The sequence below is a fragment of the Salmo salar genome, chromosome 03 (assembly GCF_965601325.2).
Source record: "Salmo salar chromosome 03, fSalSal1, whole genome shotgun sequence".
NCBI lineage: Eukaryota > Metazoa > Chordata > Actinopteri > Salmoniformes > Salmonidae > Salmo > Salmo salar.
In genome coordinates, this window is record NC_138293.1 from 33,547,133 (window position 1) to 33,561,054 (window position 13,922).

At 39.1% G+C, this 13,922-nt stretch overlaps 1 protein-coding gene across 4 annotated transcripts in view; it reads left to right on the plus strand.

Moving 5' to 3' along the window:
• Positions 1-13,922, plus strand: part of LOC106599809 (gamma-1-syntrophin) — a 72,373-nt gene that overhangs the window by 25,608 nt on the left and 32,843 nt on the right. For all 4 annotated transcript variants that reach the window (XM_014191139.3, XM_045714730.2, XM_014191137.3 and 1 more), the window contains 2 exons: positions 11,190-11,520; positions 12,567-12,621. In XM_014191139.3, the coding sequence (XP_014046614.1) occupies positions 12,595-12,621 (27 nt within the window). In that variant the 5' untranslated portion in view covers positions 11,190-11,520; positions 12,567-12,594. The remainder of the gene's footprint in view (positions 1-11,189; positions 11,521-12,566; positions 12,622-13,922) is intronic.

Consider the following 13,922-nt stretch of genomic DNA (forward strand, 5'->3'; position numbering starts at 1 on the left):
TAACATGATGAGGTATAGTTTCAAATGTGAATGAAAAGCGAGTGAAAAAGTCTTAAAACAATGATCAGAGGCCACTTGCCACTACAGCTCAGTGATATCGTGTCAAGAAAGGCACGCTAATGAGCAGAATTTCTCCTGAGGTTTCAATTGAAACACAACAGAACACCTCTGCAGAAATGTTTGTGCTTTGCATACAAATGACAAGGACACAGAAGAACATGAATTAATGAATGGGACTTGCAAAGCAAATGTCCCATTCAAAATCGTCGTCATACTTCTTCTACTCCTCCTACACCGTTTAAGCTAGAAATGTAATTCAAACTTTAAAACGTGCAGGTCGGTCTGGAATAGTCCCACTTGTCAAAAACTGGTTTAATCTATGCAGTTTCCACATCAACCTAAAAAATCTATATGATGACGTTGAATCAACGAGGAAAACTGATTGGATTTTCAAAAAGTAATCAACGTATGTGCATTTTGTCGTTCTTTCACCCAACTTTTAACCTAAATCCAATGACATGGTGTCATGTTTTGTTGATTTCACCTTGAATTCACCGTAGTTGACAACTCAACCAAATGTAAATCAAAACTAAACATTGAACTGATGTCTGTGCCCTGTGGGGTGTGCTTGTATACAACGTTTTGATATCTTCTATACTTTTAAAACTATTAAGCCATTATTTTTGTCCTCCATCCAGTTTAATGGGATTTCCTCAGCATTCTAAAGGGCCATTGGGACATCATAACTCCCAAAATTCTATTCTATTAACTGTAAACAATGTAACTTTTGCTCAAATCAGCTACTTTGACCGCTGACAACAATTCAGACAAAACGTTAAAGCATATTAAAAATTCCTCTACTTCTCTGCTATTCAAATCTGAAATCAGAACAAAAACATATTCTATTATACAGCTGTTTTACTAACCGCATCAATGACGTTTCCTCTATAAACAATTGAAATTTTGAACACTTTCCCAAAACGTTCAACAAAAAAGTTAGAGCGTCTGAAATCCTCCTCTACTCTGCTATTGAAATCTGAAATCAGAACAAAATATACCAATCAAATAGTACAGCTATTTTAGTAATCACATAAATTACTTTTCTTCCTAACAACTGCCATTTTGACAGTTCGGACCGCTAAAATGGCTTTGAAAGAAATATTTCAGCTAATAGGGAAAAGTATCTAACAAAATAACTACATTATAGAATTCACTAATCATAAGCTATTTACATATAGACATTCGGGTGCATTTGTGGACACAATTCTTACTTACTCGAGCTTTAAGCTAACTTCCCACTGTCATGTAACTACGTTGGGTGACACTTCCCTGTTTCCCATAGCAAAATTAGCCCTACTAATTTACTAATTCAGTCTGTTTGAAGTGCCACAATTATAGTTTTCTACAGGTACGAAGTCAAAAACATATTGAAACCAGTACACACACCCTCCTTCCATTGTCATAGTTTAAAGCAGTGGTATTCAAAGTCGGGGTCGCGACCCCAGGAACTGCAGTGGGGTCGCCCCCAGAAGAATATTTGACCATAGATTATTGTATGTGACATTATAATAACATTGTTGAGAAAGATCCTTTGAAAAATACAATTTTATTAAGTAAATGTATTTATTGATTTCTTTTCATTTTGATAAGATATGAAAATTCAGATTTTACGGTTGTGTCATTAAATTTGGTGTGTGGTTGGGTTGTGAGAAATTCTGATGATGTAAAAAAACGCATTTTTTGAATACCGCTGGTTTAAAGGCACTGAACCAATCATTGTCTGTGCCGACTTCAATGAGGTACTGCTGTTCAGGTTAGTCTTAGTGTAAAAAAACTAAAAGTCCAAATACGTTGTGAAAACAGAATACATTTTTTACTGTCTACATGCTCATGGTAAAACATTTAAAATAATTGCATTTCAAATAATGAATCTAAGATGTATGTAGGGCTCTATAAAATCTGCATTGCGGAGAACAGGTAGGGAGTCCCGGAATCCAGACTTTTAACCTTTCACATGTGAGTTCCAAATATCTCTAACGGTCGACCCAGCATGAGTTGTTTTATGCATGTGATGTCAGAATGCACTCACTGTTCCAAAATGTGACTATTACACAACAGGACAGTTAACGCGCGCTCAGGAAGGAGACACATTCTGTCTCCTAGAGATGAAAGTACTTTGGTGCGAAAAATGCAAATCAATCCCAGAACAACAGCAAAGGACCTTGTGAAGATGCTGGAGGAAACATGTACAAAAGTATCTATATCCTCAGTAAAACGAGTCCTTTATCGACATAACCTGAAAGGCCACTCAGCAAGGAAGAAGCCACTGCTCCAAAACCGCCATAAAAAAGCCAGACTACGGTTTGCAACTGCACATGGGGACAAAGATCATACTTCTTGGAGAAATGTCCTCTGGTCTGATGAAACAAAAATAGAACTGTTTGGCCATAATGACCATTGTTATGTTTGGAGGAAAAGGGGGAGGCTTGGATGCCGAAGAACACCATCCCAACCATGAAGCACGGGGTTGGCAGCATCATGTTGTGGGGGTGCTTTTCTGCAGGGGGGACTGGTGCACTTCACGAAATAGATGGCATCATGAGAAAGGAAAATTATGTGGATATATTGAAGCAACATCTCAAGACATCAGTCAGGAAGTTAAAGCCTGGTCATAATGGGTCTTCCAAATGGACAATGACCCCAAGCATACTTCCAAAGTTGTGGCAAAATGGCTTAAGGACAACAAAGTCAAGGTATTGGAGTAGCCATCACAAAGCCCTGACCTCAATCCCATAGAAAATTTGTGGGCAGAACTGAAAAGCGTGTGCTAGCAAGGAGGCCTACAAACCTGACTTGGTTACACCAGCTCTGTCAGGAGGAATGGGCCAAAATTCACCCAACTTATTGTGGGAAGCTTGTGGAAGGCTACCCGAAACGTTTGACCCAAGTTAAACAATTTAAAGGCAATGCTACCAAATACTAATTGAGTGTATGTAAACTTCTGACCCACTGGGAATGTGATGAAAGAAATAAAAGCTGAAATAATCATTCTCTCTACTATTATTCTGACATTTCACATTCTTAAAATAAAGTGGTGATCATAACTGACCTAAGACAAGGACTTTTTACTAGGAATAAATGTCAGGAATAGTGAAAAACTGAGTTTAAATCTATTTGGCTAAGGTGTATGTAAACTTCTGACTTCAACTGTATACGTATGCATGCATGTATGGAGCATAATGTATTTACACATTTTTTCACATTACTGGTGACAAACAATGCATTCCGATTATTGCATATATTGTAATGGACACCTATGATGTTTGTAAAATACTTTTTTGAAGGTTGTACTGATTATAATGAGTTAAGCTATTTGCCAGCTATGTGTGGCGCCATGTTTGTTGACTTTATACAATGCATTCTGGGTGTCACGTAATCTGCCAGACCAAAGATGTTATAATGAGGTGAATGAATGGTTCACTCATCTTTCGGGTAAACTTTCGGAAGTGAATGAAGGGAAGTGGATGATCGTAGACGATACACCCCCTTCAACATGCATACTATAAACAGACCAAACTCATCTTGTCTCCTCTTATTATCTTTGGTTGATGCGAAGAAAAAATAACAAGCATGGCGATGCGCACAAACTACCCATCGTTGGATTTCATTTTCGATTTCTAGAAAGTGTTTTACTCAATTATTTCGACCAATGATGAGCTCACCCCCGATGTGATTAATTATAAATAGTTATTGCTATTAGCTAATTAACCTCTATGGGAAAGCGTCCCACCTACTCAACAGCCAGTGTAATCCCGTGGCGCGATATTCAAATACCTTAGAAATGCTATTACTTCAATTTCTCAAACATATGACTATTTTACACCATTTTAAAGACAAGACTCTCGTTAATCTAACCACACTGTCCGATTTCAAAAAGGCTTTACAACGAAAGCAAAACATTAGATTATGTCAGCAGAGTACCCAGCCAGAAATAATCAGACACCCATTTTTCAAGCTAGCATATAATGTCACATAAACCCAAACCACAGCTAAATGCAGCACTAACCTTTGATGATCTTCATCAGATGACAATCCTAGGACATTATGTTATACAATACATGCATGTTTTGTTCAATCAAGTTCATATTTATATCAAAAAACTGCTTTTTACATTAGCATGTGACTAGCATGCGACTAGCATTCCCACCGAACACTTCCGGTGAATTTACTAAATTACTCACGATAAACGTTCACAAAAAACATAACAATTATTTAAAGAATTATAGATACAGAACTCCTTTATGCACTCGCTATGTCCGATTTTAAAATAGCTTTTCGGTGAAAGCACATTTTACAATATTCTGAGTAGATAGCCCGGCCATCACGGGCTAGCTATTTTGACACCCACCAAGTGTGGTACTCACCAAACTCCGATTGACTATTAGAAAAGTTTGATTACCTTTGCTGTTCTTCGTCAGAATGCACTCCCAGGACTTCTACTTCAATAACAAATGTTGGTTTGGTTCCAAATAATCCATAGTTATATCCAAATAGCGGCGTTTTGTTTGTGCGTTCAAGACACTATCCGAAGGGTAAAGAAGGGTGACGCGCCCGACGCGTTTCGTGACAAAAAAATTCAAAATATTCCATTACCGTACTTCGAAGCATGTCAAACGCTGTTTAAAATCAATTTTTATGCTATTTTTCTCATAAAAAAGCGATAATATTCCGACCGGGAGTCGTTGTTTTCGTTCAAAGAGAGAGAAAGTAAACATGGTGTCGGCTCGTGCACGCGCCTCCAGTCTCATTGTCCTCAGATCGACCACTATCCAAATGCGCTAATGTTTTTCAGCCAGGGCCTGCAAAGCCACCATTCATCATTCTGGCGCCTTCTGAGAGCCTATGGGAGCGTTAGAAAATGTCACGTTATGCCAGAGATCCCCTGTTTTGGTTAGAGATGATCAAGAAGGCCAATAAATAGTCAGAGAGAGCGCTTCCTGTTTGGAATCTTCTCAGGTTTTGGCCTGCCAAATGAGTTCTGTTATACTCAGACACCATTCACACCGTTTTAGAAACTTTAGGGCATTTTCTATCCAAATCAAACAATTATATGCATATTCTAGTTACTGGGCAGGAGTAGTAACCAGATTAAATCGGGTACGTTTTTTATCCGGCCGTGCAAATACTGCCCCCTATCCCCAACAGGTTAATATTGCCGTTTCTGTCAGCCGGGAATTATAAAAAAATGACCGCTTGTGTTATGTCGATCTTTCCTCAGTTAGCGCTAGGACAAATGTAGCCTACATTTTTCAGGATTGGATGATTGTGTTATGCTGTAGCTACTTCTGTGAATGTCTGAACATTGTATCCAAAAATAAACTGCGCACATTCTGGACATAACTTTGTAAGGACTGTGTTTGTGTAAAATGTTTCTGAAAAAAAACAGTGTGGCCAGCTCAAGCGCTGATTGTTGCGTCATTCGAAACTGGACGTTCTAAATACGCGTTCTAATCACGCCGGTTTGATCGTACACTACAGGGACCACTGTAGAATGGTCACACCGGTAAGTGGTACGTGTGAAAATGTTAAACCGATTTCAGAAATATTCCAAAAAGGAAAGGAAATCAACTAAATTAGTTTGCCCATGTTAATCGTAAGACAGTTATATGTATTTTCCTTTCACTTTCTTGAAACAGCACAGGAATGCCCCTGTGTGTGTGAGTGTAGTTGGTGCATATGTCTACACTTTGTGTAGCTGTTAGCGGTTTTGCTAATGGTGACCTTCTGGTAGAGATTCAAAGGCTTTCCCCCCAAAAAATGTAAGCTATGCCTACCTGGCAGAATGATATCATGATTATTTGCATCAATCCAGTGGCCATTTGTTTTGCAAACTCTGCAATCACATGAGTGCTACAGAAACATTGCTACCCAAACAATGCTGGTGCACACTTGCTGGTGCACACTTGCATTAAAGGGTAACTACGCCCATAAAGCCACATGTCTTCTATTTTTCACAGACCTCAAGAGTGGTCTCCTGATGTGGTTTAACCATTTACACTTGTAGTGGCCTGCAGGGATGGTAGCAATTGAAAATGAACAGTTTGGAGATGATGGAAAATTGATTAGACCAAAGTGAGGACACAACATTTCACTGTGACACCAGACTGAATCCAAACATTACACTATGGATTTTATGTACATTTAAAAAAAATTGTACTTTTCGCTGCATTTGTTGATAACAAAATCGGAATATACTCTGGATACATTCAGTAACATGATAGGAATACTCCTGGAGAGTGTGTTGTAGTTGCAACATAAGACAAAAAAAAGAGTCAGGGGACTAACTGTTGTCTCCAAAGTGTGCACAGTTCCTAAGTCATTTCAATGCACTTTTATGACTCAAAAAAAGAGTCTTCAACTACAAGGTGCTTTTTTGAGCTCTCCTAGCTGTGCCATTGAGGAACTAGAGCAAGCACACTTGTAGTTGTTTTGTTTGGAACACAACCAACGGCGGCCGCTGATTTGCTGAATACCCGGGGCGCGAGGTGGTTGGAGTTGTCAACAAAGCAGCATGACAGAAATAAGATGGCAATTTTTTGAACTACCTATGGTTTCTTTGAGAAGATATATAAACCGATCTGTGCATTTGAACAACAGCATAAATACACCTCAAATCAAATCAAATTGTAGTGGTCACATACACATGGTTAGCAGATGTTATTACGTGTAGCGAAGTGCTTGTGCTTCTAGTTCCGACAGTGCAGCAATATCTAACATGTAATCTAACAATTCCACAACAACTACCTAATACAAACAAATCTAAATAAATGAATGGAATAAGAATATATACACTACCGTTCAAAAGTTTGGAGTCACTTAGAAATGTCCTTGTTTTTGAAAGAAAAGCACATTTTTTGTTCATTAAAATAACATCAAATTGATCAGAAATACAGTGTAGACATTCTTAATGTTGTAAATGACTTGTAGCTGGAAATGTCTGTTATTTTATTGAATATCTACATAGGCGTACAGAGGCCCATTATCAGGCTCAAAATGGCCAGAAACAAAGAACTTTCTTCTGAAACTCGTCAGTCTATTCTTGTTCTGAGAAATGAAGGCTAATTCCATGCCGAGAAATTTCCAAAAAACTGAAGATCTCGTACAACGCTGTGTACTACTCCCTTCACAGAACAGCGCAAACTGTCTCTAACGGTGCACAAACTGTCTCCCCGGTGCACAACTGAGCAAGAGGACAAGTACATTAGAGTGTTTAGTTTGAGAAACAGATGCCTCACAAGTCCTCAACTGGCAGCTTCATTAAATAGTACCCGCAAAACACCAGTCTCAACATCGACAGTGAAGAGGTGACTCCGGGATGCTGACCTTCTAGGCAGATATGTAGCTATTCCATAAAAAAATCTGCCGTTTCCAGCTACAATAGTCATTTACCACATTAACTATGTTTACACTGAATTTCTGATCAATTTTATGTTATTTTAATGGACAAAAAATGTGCTTTTATTTCAAAAACAAGGACATTTCTAAGTGACCCCAAACCTTTGAACGGTAGTGTACATTGCAAAGTTTCATAAGGACTGGAAGCGAGGCAGCCCTCTCTGTCGGAGCCATCTCATTTGCTTTACTTTACCACCTATTTTACTTTTCATGTCAAAAACCAAATGACCACTGCTGCACATGCTGCCATTGTTTTTGACAGATTAGATTGTACTATTTAGAATGAGCAGCCAGCTCACGAAAGAACTAGTGCATAGCTAGCTAACATAATGTCACAAAGCATGATACGCTAGCCAGTTAACTTTCATTCTGAAATAGCTTCAAATTTCCGAGTTAGTCAGATATTAGTTTAGAAAGACGTTGGCATGGGAGCTAAGTAGCTAGCAAGCTAGCTGCTTATCAAAGGTAGACAGCTAACTTATTAATTTGACCAAAAAAATCTACAACACCACATATGTAGGCTACTGTAGGCTATATCATTAAAAATCAAAAGCTATTTCCATGTGAAAATGTTATGTGATTTGCTCCATTGGTTTTGTTGGTAGGCCATTCTGATAGGCCTACATTATGCTCAAATAGACACAATAGCCTATTGGCTACAGTCTAAAACTGTTAATGTGAGCTGGAAGTTGCAAGAAGTTTCTGCTCACAAAACCTGAAATTTGCTCAGTATCCAAATAAATTCGAGGGAACATTGGTTGAATCCCAGACGAAGCTTTAAATCTCAATCCAGGGAGATTTAAGTGACAATTGGATTTTGCACACCTCAAACACAGGAAATAGATGACTGAAAAACACAGATCCTCAGTTGGGAGGGGCATGCATGTTGCAAGCTCTGTTGCCAACATGACTAGCTAAGTTATAAAAATACAATGCAATTCAGGGAAGCAATTCAGGGAAACAGATCATCATTTTGGTGCGCATAGAAAGAAGTCATGAGTGCATTCAGGTGCATGTACTGCCGTGAATTTTCTTCACAGTTGACAAACACATGCTCATTCTGTTCAGAATAACCCAGGGTATGATGCCAAAGATAGTAATCATAAACACTGACACTGTATATGACGTGAGCTTTATGATATGGAAATGTGAAGTGCACATTTGGACTCACAGGTTTTTGGCTTGCTTCTATGACATCAAAGCTGTATTTACAATAATCTTCAATGTCTCATCTATAAAAATACATAGTCCTTTTCATTTACAGCATTTCCCTCACTTGGTGAACAAAAATGTGCAAAAGTTGCCCAATTAATGGGAGGGATGGGGCCAACTTCTCAAGTTCAGAACGACTGTAAGTTAAAATCCGTATCGTTTAGCGCTGTGAAGCGCAGAGCCCTAGGTCCGAAGTCATATAGCATGTGATTGTACGGCTACTGCTTTACAATTTAGGCTTTTATCAGTGTCTAAATCTGCCATTTTCAACCCATATATGTGTAAATGGTGTAAAGGGTGATTTTGACTGCTAAAACCTGAACAAACAGGGCCAAACTGAAACATGGAAAAACAAAAAGGGGTATTGTGTGTAGATTGATGAGGAAAAAAAACATTTGTTCCATTTTAGAACAAGGCTGTAACGTAACAAAATGTGGAAAAAATCAAGGGGTCTGAATACTTTCTGAATGCACTGTATGCTATGCTCAGTTAACTTGTTTGTCCCTCCTTGGGGCAGAGGTGCTCCGAGGGAAGGAGTTCCTCCTTTTCGGTCAGTGAGTCCCTCTTCCTATGGATCCCCCTCCCCCTCCCCCCCAGAGAGGACTTCATGAACATCCCGCTGTCGTCCAAATACGATGTGAAAAACTATTTCATTTATTTAAAACTTTGACAATGCATATACTGTGGTATTCTAGTAGTGTATAACACTGTAGTAGTCCGAGTGTTGTTATTTCTGATGAAATGTGTGATCTAACTGCCCCACAATCCAAAGTAATAAGGTTGATATAGTAGTATATCAAAGTAATCTGACCAATTATTTAATTACATTTAACTTTGACTATATTTAACTGCTTTAAGTTTTTTTTTAAATGTACTTCTTCAACTACCACAAAAATCATTTTAAACCGGTAAAGCAAGTCCCACAATTTTACTTCATGTAGAATTGCCATCTAGTTGCTGCAAGGTATTTATACTAGACCCACAGGTGCCTACAACCTGCAGCAGTTGAGACTTCTCACCCCTTTGTAGCGAACTGTTTTCTGAAATTAAACCTCTGGGCGTGTCAAACAAATTGTCTCTGTGATTTCTTACCCCTTACCCATAAACTGGTCTGGAATACAAATCATTAGATCACACCGAGAATTTGTCTTCATCAGTATTTTTGCGCTGTAAATTGTTTTTGTGCCATGTTCGGGGGCTCACTAAATATGAAATATTATTTGTATTTATTATGGATCCCCACTACTCTTCCTCTGATCCGGTAGAATTAATCCAGTTATACAATTTTTAAAACATTACAATACATTCATTACAGAATTCACAACACACTGTGTTCCCTCGGGCCCATACTCCACTACCACATACCTACAACGCAAAATCCATGTGTACGTGTGTGTACAGTGTGTATGTTATCATGTGTTTGTATGCCTATGTTTGTGTTACTTCACAATCCCCGCTGTTCCATAAGGTGTATTTTTACCTGCTTTTTAAATCTGATTCTACTGCTTGCATCAGTTACCTGATGTGGAACAAAGTTCCATGTAGTCATGGCTCTATGTAGTACTGTACGCCTCCCATAGTCTGTTTTGGACTTGGCGACTATGAAGAGACCTCTGGTGGCATGTCTTGTGGGGTATGCATGGGTGTCCGTTCAGCTTGTCAACACCTCTTACAAAAACAAGTAATGAGGAAGTCAATCTCTCTTCCACTTTGTGCCATGAGAGATTGACATGTACTGTATGTCATTAATGTTAGCTCTCCATGTACTTTTAAGGGCCAGCCGTGCTGCCCTGTTCTGAGGCAACTGCAATTTTCCCAAGTCCCTCTTTGTGGCACCTGACCACACGACTGAACAGTAGTCTAGGTGCGACAAAACCATGGCCTGTAGTACCTGCCTTGTTGATAGTGTTGTTAAGAAGGTAGAGCAGCACTTTATTATGGACAGACTTCTCCTCATTTTAGCTACTGTTATATTAATATGTTTTGCCCATGATAGTTTACAATCCAGGGTTATTCCAAGTTGTTTAGTCACCTCAACTTGCTCAATTTCCACATTATTCATTACAAGATGTAGTTGAGGTTTAGGGTTTAGTGAATGATTTGTCTCAAGTACAATGCTTTTACTTTGGAAATATTTAGGTCTAACTTATTCCTTGCTACCTATTTCGAAACTAACTGCAACTCTTTGTTAAGTGTTTCAGTCATTTCAGTTGCTGTAGTAGCTGACGTGCATAGTGTTGAGTCATCCGCATACATCGACACACTGGCCTTACTCAAAGCCAGTGGCATGTCGTTAGTAAATATTGAGGCACCTAAACAGATACCCTGGGGAATTCCTGCTTCTACCTGGATTATGTTTGAGAGGCTTCCATTAAAGAACACCCTCTGTGTTGCATCAGGCACAAACCATATGGGTTATTTCTGTGATATACTTTTTGGGGATTAGCCCTTTATAGCCTCATGGTCTAGTTTCCCACTACCTCAAAGACTGACTCAAATGTAATGTATTTTTCTAATCTCAGTTCTTGTGGTCCTTTGAGTCTGGATCTGAGTGGAACTACTCCTGAGTCCGCCATCAGACACCCTCCCTAACCACCATAAGGATTGGGACAGCATCTTGGCCACAACAACCTGGCCATAACAACAGCCCATACACCAGGCCAGCCAGTGCCCAGAGTGGTCCAAAACCAAGCCCACCATAGGCTAGGTTCCACCACCAGCTCCAGGTGAGAGCCTGCGTCCCCCCACGGCCATGCCCAGGGAAGCTCCTCTGCCACAGGTAGAATCAGTGCTCACCTGCCTGATTCATGGCTAGACCTCTACAGACAAAGAGCCGGGGGCCTTTCTACTGAGGTGAGACTTGAATATATACTAAAAGCACAAGCACAATGTTGTTTTAGTATAATTCATTCATTTTCAAGGACAGCAGTTTGTTTACTACAAAGTTGAGGACAAGGGAAGCATATGTTTATATTTATCCTCATCCCAAACCAGAGCCATTTATTTATGGCTCTGTGTCAAACCACCTCTATTACTACTTAAGAACAGAACTGTACTACGCCTTCATCTGTGACTTGTCTTCAACAGCTTCAGCTGTAGCATGTTTTAATACTGCAGTACTACTGGGCTACTCCAGAGACATGTGTTCATCAGCTTTGGTTGTTGCGTGTCTCACTGTTTTAATTATTAGCCCTGCTGTAACACAGTAACAGATATGGTAACACAGTCAGTCAGGAGCAATGGATTCCATATTAAAACATTTATCATGGTACAGATTAAGATCTTAATTTGAGGCAGTTTTCTACAGCAGGAAAATAATCATGCAGCAGCAGGAAATGTGAATTATTATGTGGATTATAATGAATGGACATTTTTTTGGCAGTTGATACATTGTTCCTAAGGGGAAATCAAGTCTGAAATGTCAAATTACAAACTTCAGAAGACTTTTTAAACCTCAAATGCATAACATTTCTTGCAGTGATGGACAGTTCTCCTGCAACAGGGTAATCAAATTAAGATCTTACATCTGTAGATACTTAGGTTCTCACCTTCAGGTTATGAATAATTCATAGACATTTAATGGTCTTTGGTTTCCTCCCTGATTAATCCATGGGGTTCTGCACAGGATTCTGCTAGAAAGAAGTGAAATTGCAATGCAAATCTATTACTCTGGATTCAAATAGTTCATTCCTATAAGGATGACATGACAGTAATGAAAATAGGCAGACCATGCCGGTGGGTTTTGTGTTTATATTAAGTGGAAAGGGATACACCATCACGAAGAGCTTGGTCGATCTGTGTTATTACTACAAATGAGAAGAACCATGTCCCTGACTAACTGCTAGGTATTTTGTTCAGGAAGCAAATTCAATTTCCTTTCCTCTTCTTTCTTTTTCCAGGGCAGATTCCCTCACTGTGCCATAGCACATGGATTTCAAGACTTCAAATGAAGAGGTAGCTACAATTTGAGTTGAATAGCTTTCAATCCCTCAGCATTTTGCAAAGATAATTGGAGCAAATTGGACTGCCATGGTGACTAGTTTTATGTATTTTTACTTGGCAGCGTACTCAACTGCTGACACGTGTTAACCTTTGGAACACAACAAGTGTCATTGAGTTATCATATCACAATGCATCTCTGGCTTAGGTAGATGAAAATGTGACTGTCCTTGTTGCATGTCTGGTGCCTGGTGCCTACCGCCTGCAGTGTAAATTGGGAATGTACACAGACGACAGCATCTGATTGGAGTTGATGATGTAGATAATGATGGACAGGATTAGGATGGGAGGGTAATGATGACACACAAGATGGGATCAGAGATAAGGGTAATTACTGTACATACATGCTGTACAGCAGGTCAAACAATGCTCAGCCGAGCAACGCAGAGAGAGGCTTCTGACCTACCCAGCGATACAGCTGCATCACAGCACTGATTCAGCTAGGCTAATGAGAATGACTCTACCTCCAACATATCTCTCTCTCTCTCTCAATTCAATGGGCTTTATTGGCATGGGTAACATATAACATTGCCAAAACAAGTGAAGTAGATAATATACAAAAGTGAAATAAGAAATAAAAATGAACAGTAAACATTACACTCACTGAAGTTCCAAAAGAATAAAGACATTACAAATGTCATATTATGTATATATACAGTGTTGTAACGATGTGGAAATTGTTAAAGTACAAAAGGGAAAATAAATAAACATAAATATGGGTTGTATTTACGATGGTGTTTGTTCTTCACTGGTTGCCCTTTTCTTGTGGCAACAGGTCACAAATCTTGCTGCTGTGATGGCACACTGTGGTATTTCCCCCAGTAGGTATGGGAGTTTATCAAAATCGTGTTTGTTTTCAACTTCTTTGTGGATCTGTGTAATCTGAGGGAAATATGTGTCTCTAATATGGTTATACATTTGGCAGGAGGTTAGGAAGTGCAGCTCAGTTTCCACCTGTTTTTATGGGCAGTGTGCACATAGCCTGTCTTCTCTTGAGAGCCAGGTCTGCCTACGGCAGCCTTTCTCAATAGCAAAGCAATGCTCACTGAGTCTGTACATAGTCAAAGCTTTCCTTAAGTTTGGGCGCTGATGTTTAGGTCAAAGTATGTATAGTCCAGTGGGTTCTGGTAGTCTTTAATAGTTGATTCTAAGATTTGTATTCGATCATGTATATGTTTTTGCTGTTTGTTCTTTGTTATAGAGCCAAAAATATTAGAGAAGTGGTTTACCCATACATCTCCATTTTGGATAGATAA